The 12,308-nt window shown below is 41.3% G+C and overlaps 1 protein-coding gene across 1 annotated transcript in view; it reads left to right on the forward strand.

The window, feature by feature from the left end:
* A1CF (APOBEC1 complementation factor) overlaps positions 1–12,308 on the forward strand; it is a 75,195-nt gene that overhangs the window by 20,202 nt on the left and 42,685 nt on the right. The window contains exon 2 of the mRNA XM_081105207.1: positions 5,283–5,426. Within this exon, the coding sequence (XP_080961333.1) occupies positions 5,328–5,426 (99 nt within the window). The 5' untranslated portion in view covers positions 5,283–5,327. The remainder of the gene's footprint in view (positions 1–5,282; positions 5,427–12,308) is intronic.

Here is a 12,308-nt window from a genome sequence, read left to right on the forward strand (position 1 = left end):
TTGCCCCTTTCTTCTCTCAGCCACTCTCACCTGGATAACAGTATTGTTCCACCAGTCAGTGGAATTTTTTACTGAAGAATCTCTGAATTGAGAAGCTGAGGTGCTTGGTGATCATGTTGCCTCTCTATTTTTCCTTTTTATATTTTATATGCCTACGCTGATCACCTATGCCTAGCACTGACTATATACCAGGAAATCGTCCACCGTCCATTCAATATATTGACCTATGCAATACAAAGACCCTCAGAGAAATACAATTACCTCCTAAGCCGAGGACACTGAGACACCAAGAGGAGAAGGAACTTTCCCAGAATACACAGTAAGAATCAGAATGAGGATCTGAACCCAGAATGTCCTGCTCTGGGATCGATGTTCCTATTCAGGCTTCATCTTACATGACTTAGCAGGATTAGCACACCTGATCACTCAATTGTTCCCCCAAATCCTTTCTTCACTTGGCTTCCAATCCACCTTACTCACCTGGTTCTTGTCCTACCTTTCTGGCTATCCCATCCCATTCTCCTTTGCTAGTTCTTCCATGTCTCCCTGACTTCCAAAAGCTGGAGTGCCCCAGAGATCAGTCCTTGGACCTGTTTTCTACACTCAGTCCTTAGATGACCTCATCCAATGTTACAGCTTAAATAGCTCTATGTAAATAGCTTACAAATCAATATGTCCTGTCTGGAACTCTCCCGTAAAATTCAGACTCATATATCTAACTGTCCACTCAACCTCTCTACTAATGGCTATCTAATGGCATCTCAAAATCAGTGTGCCTATGGCTGATTACTGTTCCTCTCCCATGAACTTGCTGCTCCCAAACTCAGTTAATGACAACTCTGCTTTTAAAGTTGTCAAGGCCAAACATTGGGATGTCAACCGTGACTCCTCATTTTTTCTCACAACACATTCATCTGTAAACTATATCCAAGATTTGACCATTTTTCATCACCTCTCCCCACTATCACAAGATAATAGTCCAAGCCACGATTATCTTGCCTAGATGTTGCAATAATTTTTAACTGGTCTCCCTGCTTCTCCCCGTCACTCCCCTGGCAACTTGAGTGAGAGAAGTGGGGCATCACCGTGAATGTAAAATTTAAGAAATATCAAAACTCAGTAATGAAGACAAAAGACATTTTAATGTAATATTTTAAAAATACGTTTGTATTGATTTCAGAGAGGAAGGCAGAGGGAAAGAGAGATAGAAACATCAATGATGAGAGAGAATCATTGATCATATGCCTTCTGCAAACCCCACACTGGGGATCGAGCCCACAACCTGGGCAAGTGACCTGACCAGGAATCAAACCGTGACCTCCTAGTTCATAGATCGACGCTCAACCACTGAGCTGTAATATTTTATAAAAACTCATAAACTAGCAAATTTTTAAATAAAAACAGGACCTGTGTTTGCATTACTCACCTCCTTTTCCTCACCTTAGTCCCGGTACCACTTGACTCCCTTCAATGTTCTCTCAACAGTTACAGTGATTCTGTTAAAACTTAAGTAAAATCTTGTCAATTGTCTGGCTTCACTTCTCAGATCAAAATCCAAAGCCCTTCTCATGATGAACTAGTAGAAGGTCCTCCATGACCTGGTCCACAATTACCTCCCAAACCCCAACTCCCACTTCTCTCCTCACACACTCAGCTTCATCTCCACATGGGCCTCCTCACTATTTCACCAGCAAGCCCCAGCACCTGCCAGGCCCACTGCCTTGAATGCTCTCTCCCAAATACATCCCTCACTTCACCCAGTTCTCTTCCCAAATTCACTCTATCTAAACCATACTATCTGAAAATGTCATCCCCCACACTACATATTTCACTTTCTATTCCTCTTCTACTTTTTATTTTTTGTCCACAGAAATTATCATAAGCACACTGCATATATCACTAATTTGTTTATTGTCATAACCACTTTACAACTCCATCAACTACTATAAAGCTGAGATTTTAGGGAGAGAGGGGTTTGTGTTGTTCTCTGTTATATCCCTGTGTCTCAAAAATTGCTTGGATAATAGTAGGTACTCAGTAAGTAATTTCTGAATGAATAGTGATAAATAGTCATGAATGCTTTCCTTTAGCTCCAATGGTCTTACAGCCTGCTATATATAGGTTGTGGATCTATTGCCTCAATAAATTACATCAGGAACTATCTGTAAAATGCAGTTGCCGAAGATCTGAAGAATTCACAAGGTGCTAAATTAGATAACATATTGCAAAACCTTTGTTTCAAATTGACCAATTTTTGAAACAAAAGTTTGACTTGCCTAAAAAAATATTTATCTGGGATTCAGGTTCAATGTTGGGAGAGCGATTTGTTTTTGAAGATCAAGTTTCTCTTATGGCAAATTCTGAATTTTATTTCAATGTTCTGATTTCCAATGACTTGACATTATATTAAGATGCCATACAGATTTTCTTAATAATTTCAAAGTGAATCTAAATGTAATCAAAAGGCTTTTCTGATGTAAAATATCTTTGATCCCCTTTGCTAATTATTAACCAAAACTAAAGATAGGTGTTGTAAATAAAACTTGTTTCACCACAAACTGTTATCTTTTGATAGAAAAGATGAAGTTCAGCAAAGAGCAAATCTACAACTTGGCCAAAAAACAACAGACTTTGCCTGCAAACATCTGTAAGACACTCATGACTAACCTCATCAGACCCAAGTCCATTTATGGCCTCCTTGCTTTGGCAGGTTAAATTCAGCACTGTGGGAGAGTTTGAGAGTGTCCCGATGAAAAAAGAACAATTTTAGTAACATTTGGGAACAGGGCAAGAATTAGATTTGTCTTAAAGGCTAATTTTCTTTGTAAATCTTCAAAATCCTTTTTGTAGGTTTATGTTTTTAAGAGGATTTATATTTTTTGTAGAGGTTTTATGACTGTATTCACCAGCAGGTTGGGATTATAGAGCGAAAACAGGTCTCATTTCCCCCTACCTTGTAGTGTCCAGAGAAAGAGCATTTATACTATAAATGTGTCTAGAAAGTGACATGTCCCTCCCTGGATTGCTACACATATACCAAATCACCACTGTCATTCATAAAGATTCCCTTCAATTTGTTGTAGCCAAGATGTGAAGTTAGGATTTATTTTTCTCTTTAAATCACTCCAGTTTGCAAAGTACAGAAACAGAAAGGGGTATGTTAGCCTGCTGCCCATAAAACTCAATGCCCTAAAACTGGGCAGGGGATGGGGCTGATACACAGACAGCACTAAGGGAATACTCCTAAAGAGAGTGAGTGAGTGAGTGAAGACTGACTTGACCTGGGTCAGAAGCAAGCAAGACTAGAAAGGGCAAGGGCAAGAATGGCCATGCTTATGTGAGGAGCATAAAACTGTCTGTCCCTATAACACCCAATGGGTATTATCTTCCTGGAATCTCATTATTTCTTTCCTTCGGTTTTCTTAACTTTATTGAAAATGTTGTTTTCTAAATGATGCTTGTCTATTAGTTTGGGCATTTTTTAATTCTACTATTTAGTATATTTTAATTCTACATTTTACTGAAATGATCACCTCAGGTTCTTCATCTTTTTTTTTTTTTTTTTTGTCGCCTATTTTTTGGGCCAGTTTTCTATTCATTAATGGTTCATTCATTCCAAATCTTTATTTTATTCTTCATTCATTGGGAATTTTTCAATGACCATCAAAACCAGTACAGGATATCTCAATGTGCAGGACAGAAAAAAATTTTAAAGGGCCTAGAGCAGCGGTTCTCAACCTGTGGGTCGCGACCCCTTTGGGGGTCGAATGACCCTTTCACAGGGGTCACCTAAGACCATCGGAAAACACATATATAATTACATATTGTTTTGTGATTCATCACTATGCTTTAATTATGTTCAATTTGTAACAATGAAATTGGGTGTCACCACAACATGAGGAACTGTACTAAAGGGTCGCGGCATTAGGAAGGTTGAGAACCACTGGCCTAGAGTCAAACACATTAGATTTGCATTTGATTCAAACCATCATAAAACACGTTTCCACTGTCTTGGTTGGCAGAGCACATTAAGCAGAGTGGAAACCCAGCATGGAACCTTCACTGAGCCATTCATGCTCTAACCCAGCAGGTGCGCTCCCATTATGCACATGAGAGACTTCAGAACATCAACCACTATAGCAGGGGCCTTCAGCACGGCCATATCCTTACCCTGGAAACCTGTGAATTGCAACAGCCATCACATTTGAAATTGGTTCAAATCTGTACCCAAACAGAAAGCATAGACTTTAATAAAATGCTGAAATTGTACCTTCATATCTACATAAACCCGGACATAAACTTCCATAGCTTCTTAGATTTTTACAAAGGGTTTTATGTCCTCTACCAAGTGGTCTGTGTGGTACATGATCCAGATGTTAGCAAGCCCTTTCAACATAACTCAAAAGGATCTATTATTGTTTTGTTAAAACCTAAGTGACATTTTTATTACATAAAGTAGTTTGCATGAGGACTTCTGTATTTGCCCCCAGTGCATCCTGTTCTAGAAATTTATCTTTGGAGAATATATATGCCTAAGCGACCATTACAACCAGTCCACCAAATGACCGGTTGACTGGTCGACCAGTCACTGTAATGATGCACTGACCACCAGGGAGCAGACGCTCATTGCAGGTGCTGACCCCTGGTGGTCAGTGTGCTTCCACAGCCAACCTCCTGTGGCAGGCCAACCTCCCACAGTCCCTCCCCACAGCTAGCCAACCTCCTGCGCTCCCCACCCCTCCCCCCCTTCAGCCAGCCCTAATTGGCCTGTTCGCCTGCCAGGCCGAGGGACCACAACGTGGACGAATTCGTGCCTCTAGTAAGTAGATAAATGTCTTAGTTAAACACACAGAATAGATAAATGAAGCTAACACTCTCAGGATCCTGATACCTTATTCTAGTTGACTGATTTAGTAATAGTGCCCTCCTTCCCACATCTGTGAGGACCATTCTTCATATCCTTTTAATTGACAAGAGCTAATTTGTATCTGAGCATTTGGTGACATTCGCAGGTCACTGGATTGAGAATTACTGATCTGCATTCTAATTGGAGACGGGATACTACTCATTTTTGACTTCTAAATTTCAGCTAAAGTTGAACTTTTTTTTTTATCTCTTCCTTAATGAGGATGTGTAACTGGCCTTGTTTGTGTGTGGCTGTTAGTTGCTTTAACCCGATGTCTCATTTGCAGAGAATGTTTCCTAAAGATGTCCTTCATGAAAAGGACAAGTTTGGACGTGGCAACAGCAATTCACTTAATTTATCTTAAATTTGGTTTCAGTGAGCAACCCTAATTAACCTGATTTTTTGCTGATAATCACTCTCAATGGAATCAAATCACAAATCCGGGGATGGATTGAGCGGCACCCAGAAGGAAGCAGCCCTTCGCGCACTGGTCCAGCGCACAGGATATAGTCTGGTCCAGGTAGGAACTTCTTATGACGTCTGCTGAGACCCACAGGATTCAGGGCTGAGACATTGTACTCACAGTGGGAATATGAGTGGTCCTGAGATGCCAACTGGGAACAGTCAGTCATATAGCTCTTTAGATGGGGGAGGAAGTTGCATCATTTCAGTTTTGTAGGTGACCCTGCAGGTGGTGTTCTCTCTACACTGGGTTATCAACTGAACCGTAACTTATCATTTGAAAGCAGAATCAGTATCCACAGTCATAGAGACTATCACAGTTTTTAAAGGGAGTGTTAGTATATGAAAAGGCAGCTGGAATTTGCCACTCAAAGCTGTCGGTGAAAGTAGAACCAGACCAGTGTTTCAAGAATCATCAGAAAACAGACTACCTAGGCACTAACCTTAGTTTCCAGAGAGATCGTTGCAAATGTAGAAGGACTTCTAGGTGTGGGATTGAAGGACTGACTGTCTGGTCAGCCTAACTATTCCAGTTATTCCTCCTAACATCTACTCAATAGTTTAGGACAATATAGTAATTTTTCTCCATGTTCATCATTTTGAAAAAAAATCCTAAATTGTCTATTCATAGATGTTAAGAATTACCTGTATATAATTATCTTTATGATAACCTCCTTTAGAGAGCTTTTGCTACCTTAAAAAGCAAGCTAGTATTCAACATAAATGATCTTATTTGAAGAAATAATGTTCCTCTTTTTACAGCGAGGCCGAGTACTGTAATTCTCGGCGATTCAATTGTCTTTCACACCCACATAATTTTCCAACTTAACCAAACCTGTGCATTGTTATAAATACCACTGTCTATGTGGGTGACAATAAAATAGTCAACAGTGTCTCTTTATTACATGGCCCTTTGTCAGATTATTGCAAAATGTACTACATTCAGTTTTCAATTAATCTTATAAGTCATGGCACGTTTTGTTCTAGATAATATAATGCTCAACATTGTTTCTAATTCTTCAACCTAATGAGAAGTGTTTAGTTAGGCTTTTTTAAGATTTCAGAAAATATTATTTCATGATAGACTTTTCAAAGTTTCATTTAAGTCAAGGGCAAGGGAGATACTAATGTATTATTAGGGCTTTTTTCATTCATTCAAAAATATATATGATATACTTACTGTATTTTCTAGACATTGTGGATACAGTTATTAAATAAAACAAAAATCATTGCCCTTAGGTGCTTAAATAGCTAGCTAGCACTTATTAAATGTGAGACATTGTACTTATTGCTGTATGTATATTAACTCAATATTCATAATTCTATACCAGTATTATCCCCACTTCACAGAAAGCACAAAGCAGTTAAACATCCCACTTAAGGCTCTGCAGTCTCAAGCTGGGTTCTTAGCCTCCAAACTGTTCTGCTAAATTACATTTCCACTAGACCAGTAGAGAGGGACTGGACAGGGCTTACCATGCAACCGTAGGACATTCAGAATTTATCCTTTGTGCAAAGGAATGTTATTAAAGGGTCCCAAGCAGGGAATAACTTACAAGGATTCCTCTGGCTGGTTGAGGAGAATGGGTCACTGGGCATCCAGAATTCAAACAGGAAACCAGTTAGGGATTCAGATGGTATTCCAGATCAGGCGTGGGCTAGGGGCATTCTTTCATTTAATCTTTTCAATTCTGTGAGGTGGAGATTGATGGCCACATTTTATAGATGAGGGGAAGGTTGGATATCTGGAAGCTTTGAAGACCTCAAAGCCAGTACCATTTCTGTCCAACAACTGATTCAGCTGAACTTCTAACACCAGGTCTTATATTTGGTTATTTAATGGTACCTGAAATGCATGTATTCTCTCACCATGAAGTAGAGAATATCCTATTTCACAAATGAAGTAACCAAGGCTTAGAGGCCATGACTTGGTCTGTTCAACCCCCCCCCCCCCCCCCGCTTTCCCTGAGTTTCTGTGGGAGCCCACGTGCCCCCTGCTCCCCACACATCTCTCCAAGGCCTTTCTAAAACACATTTCAATGTGTGGCTCAGAGGCCAAAAACATATTTTATTTTATTTTATTTTTAATCCTCACCAAGGATATTTTTTCCCATTGATTTTTAGATAGAGTGGAAGGAAGGAGGGGGAGAGAGAGATATAAATATGTAGGAGAGACACATCAATCGGTTGCCTCTCACCCATGTCCCAACAAGGTACATGACCTTGACTGGGGATCAAACCCACAACCCTTCAGTCTGCAGGCCTACACTCTAACCACTGAGCAAAACCAGCCAGGGCTCAAAAACCTTTCAGTGGCACATTACCATTTAGATAATTCATGTTCCATGGCACTGAATCTAGAGTCCTCTGATCCCCAAAACGTCTATACTCTATGCTTGATCCCTCAGTCCACCTGGGACACTTCTACTCATTTTTTCAAGACCAAACTGGTGTTGCCCATCAGATCCTTTCCTGTCTAGCGAGTCAAGTGCTGTCTTGTCAGTGTTCCCACAGAATCTTTCAACATGGCTTGAGCAGACTGTAACTGACAGAGCACCTGTGGTCCTTCTCTCCGAGTGGGGAAGGCTCATTATAGTAGTGTTCCCTTGGTCAGCATTCTGCCTGTATGGATGGACTGGCTGCTGGTGGAGGGCTCCCTGGGGTTGGCTAGGCTCTGGGGAGAGGGAAAGAGCCTCTAGTCCAGCTCTGTTGACTGTGGTCTGCCATCCACAGCCTTGGCCTGGGCACTAATATGTCTTGTACTTTAAAAAATTTCTGGAACTTCTTCCTTCCTTGCTGTTTTTTGAGGTCCAAGAGAATCCCTGCTGTTTTCTGTTTTGTGTTTATACATTGTGTCTAACAATAAAGCAAGAGGGAAAATATCCTGTTGGGTGGCATGGGGGCAGAGCTTAAGCCAGCCGTGGGCAAACTACGGTCCGCGGGCCAGATCCAACCCATTTGAAATGAATAAAACTAAAAAAAAAAAAAGACCGTACCCTTTTATGTAATGATGTTTACTTTGAATTTATATTAGTTCACACAAACACTCTATCCATGCTTTTGTTCCGGCCCTCCGGTCCAGTTTAAGAACCCATTGTGGCCCTCGAGTCAAAAAGTTTGCCCACCCCTGGCTTAGGCAGTGGTTCTCAACCTGTGGGTCGCGACCCCTTTGGCGGTCGAATGACCCTTTCACAGGGGTCGCCTAAGACCATCCTGCATATCAGATATTTACATTATGATTCATAACAGTAGCAACATTACAGTTATGAAGTAGCAACGAAAATAATTTTATGGTTGGGTCACAACATGAGGAACTGTATTAAAGGGCCAGAAGGTTGAGAACCAATGGCTTAGGGTGTGTCTGAGCCCTCTGGGACTAAGGACACCACTGCAACTCCGGGTGGTGTTGATTCTGTCCTCCACCTGGGAGGCCACATCCACACCTGCAGTTACGTGCGGAAGACTCCACCTCTGTCATGTTCAGTGACACTCACTAGGTCCCAGGCCCTCTCCAGGGCACAGGAGCCATAAGCAGAAAGGAGGCGAATGGTTAAAAGTTCCCGGCTCCCTGCAGGACTACAACAGAGGAAAAGGAAAGCAGCGTCCCATGTCACTGATCCTCTCCCAGCTGCCCTGGCCCTGATGCAACAATACGAGGCATTTACCAAAGCATGTCTAAGTGACACTAAGCTGGTAAGGACAGCAAACTGCTCTTCAGAAGGAGGAGTCATACATTCTGGTAAACTGATGTAGCAAGTATAAAACTGTAGCCTGAAAACGAATAACCTAGAACCACCAGAATGAAAGTCAAAAACAAATGGTGGAGTAAAATAAAGAAAGCCATATAAAATATACACAGTGTGACACCAATTGTATAAAGTTTAAAAAATGCAAAATATGTTACCGTCCTTAGAGATGTGAGCAGCTGGGTATATAAACTAATAAAGAGAAGCAAGAAACATATAAAAAAGGAAAAGAAAGATTGCCTGCCACCAGGAGTCCGCGAGAGCCTCTTCCCTCTCTTGTGTCTCCACTTGAGCTGGCTGCTCCCCACGGGGCCCATGGTGGGGGTGCAGCCCCCTGCCTTGCCTGCACGTCTCAGTGTATTGAAAGTGTATCCACAGGAGCTCATGCTGGTGAGATCATGGCAATCCATGGCTTGGCGCCGGCTGGAAAGAGCTGTTCGTGTTTTAATACTTAATAAAAGTCAAATTTGTCTAGATGTTTTTATCTGCAAATTCAATGTACTTTAAAATCAATGACTGATTGAAAAATTGTGGTGCAGACTTCTCCCACATAAAGTGGTATTTTATAATTCATAGAGAAAATTCTATAGAGTTTACAGTCTGCAAAACGGATACCCTTGGAATAATTTTTTAGCAGCTGATTAGTACAGTTGAATAGTGGGGATTTTCTCCTTTTATAGTCAACCCTTCCATAGATGTTATAAAGTCAAATATTGTTCTTAAGTATTTTTTAAACGTCTTTGTATCTGAAACATTCATGCAAAGACAGTAGTAGTGAAAAGCGCCTAAACCCTTTTGAAAAGCAACTTGCCAATATTGATATATGAGTATTCCCCTTCTGTAAGCAAATCTCTAATGATCCAGAACATAATGATAGAATGTGTATAAGCCTAGTCTGACATTATTTATAATGCCTCCGCAATCAACCCTAAATGAATAAAAGGAAGGAAATTAATAAATAAGGTCTGAATATATAATCAGTGCCTTCATGGAGCAGACTTTTATGAGAAATGATCCTAAAACAATATAAATTGTCCATTTAATTTTATTCTGGTCTCTGGTTCTTCCTTTTCCCCCAGATAAAACTCAAGGCAAGTCTTATTACTTTCCTGGAAACTTTCGGGTAATAAAAGAATCTCCAGCCCTGACCGGTTTGGCTCAGTGGATAGAGCGTCGGCCTGTGGACTGAAGGGTCCCAGGTTCGATTCCGGTCAAGGGCATGTACCTGGGTTGCGGGCACATCCCCAGTAGGGGGTGTGCAGGAGGCAGCTGATCGATGTTTCTCTCTCATTGATGTTTCTAACTCTCTATCCCTCTCCCTTCCTCTCTGTAAAAAATCAATAAAAGATATTAAAAAAAAAAAAGAATCTCCACTAAATAATGAGGCCAGGTCCAGTATAATAAAAACAACTTTATTCAAAGTTACAGCCACTTCCCTTTCCCACCGATGTGGAGGTGGAGTGCGATTTCTTTTCTGTTTTCCTCCTTCACGCTTTCAGAAGCTTAGTTTTCTGCGCCGGTTTGCTAACTTAATTCCTGACTCAGAGCAGAAGGGAGGGATGAAAGCAAAGGAGAAGGGACAGAAAAGTTGTGAAACTGACTGATACTGACATTGGGCTGTCTGGGCCTGGCAGGTGTGTAAAGCCCGTGGGATACGTGAGTGGTTCTCAACCTTCCTAATGCCACGACCCTCATGTTGTGGTGACCCCCAACCATAAAATTATTTTCGTTGCTACTTCATAACTGTAATGTTGTTACTGTTATGAATCGTAATGTAAATATCTGATATGCAGGATGTATTTAGGCGACCCCTGTGAAAGGGTCGTTCGACCGCCAAAGGGGTCACGACCCACAGGTTGAGAACCGCTGCTTTATAGGATTCCCCAGAGACATTCTTAATTCCATGGCTGGGGATCTCTCACCTGGCTACACGCTCCTCTGGCTGGCCACTGTCCTAAGCCTCAGCCTCCTGCTGCAGAGCTTTTGAAACTCTAAGCAGCTCCCCTGGAGATGGAAAACAACCCCAGATTCCAACATATAGCCAAACTCCACTCTCTGGAAACACACACACTCTCTGACCCAGCAAACTCTAGAAATGTGAATGACACAACGACCCAGTCTCCTTCTTGCCAAAATCACAGCAGCAGGCCAGCCCACTGCCCACCAGCAGCTCTCAGCAGGCAGTTAGACCCTCCAGCTGGTGTGCTCCCAGCAGCAGAGAACACCCACCAAGCTCTCGGAGTGGTTTCCTCGCACCCCTCTCCCCGGCCTTAGGTAAGTAGAATATCACCTTGCAATTCCTTCCAGTTAGGGGTAACTAGGCTCCACAACATACCTGCAGTGGTCTCCAAATATCTTTGAATAAGCTCCACAAACTCCTCTCAAACGCTTCAATTTCATTTCTAAACTGGAGCGTAGAAGGAGGCCGTGGGGTGTTCGGTTAAGAATGAAAAACAGTTAAATAGTTTTCTCTACATCTTTGCCCTGTTCAGTGGTCCAGTGACCTGGCTTCCTATCCAAATCAGAGGCCAAAGGAGACCCTCGTTATCTGAATATCCTGTTACAAATGAACTTGTATTCAGTCACCATGTGATCATTTGAAACAGTCTGCAAGACAGAAAATTCTAACATTATTACAGCTCTGTAAAAAGCTTACAAATAATTTTATTTATTTATTTTTTTAAAGAGACTCAAGCAGCCCTGGAGATCATTTTATAAACCTAATGTTATGAGTTAAAAACATCTGCATTACAGCCCTGGCTGGCAATGCTCAATGACTAGCGCATCAGCCGGGTCAAGAGCAAGTACCTGGGTTGCAGGTTCGATCCCCACTTCCCAGTCAGGGTGCCTGTGGGAGACAAAAAAAATCAATGTGTCTCTCTCACATCAATGTTTCTCTTTCTCTCCTCTCTCTCTCTCTACCTCTCCCCCTCCCTTCCACTCTCTCTAAAAATCAATGGGAAAAAATATCCTTGGGTGAGGTATAAAAAACAAAAAAGAGCATCTGCATTATAAAGGAAAAGGCTTTATCATTTAAAATGTTTTCAAATAAAATACCCCTAAAAATACAGGGTCAATCTGTATATTACTTTGTTCTTATACATATATTCAATTACACTGAGAAAATGTTAATAAGGATTTAGATCACACATTAATAACAATAACAAAATAATAGTAAACATTTATTGGGCACA

Source organism: Myotis nattereri (genome assembly GCF_964212035.1).
Source record: "Myotis nattereri genome assembly, chromosome: 13".
NCBI classification, from domain to species: Eukaryota; Metazoa; Chordata; class Mammalia; order Chiroptera; family Vespertilionidae; genus Myotis; species Myotis nattereri.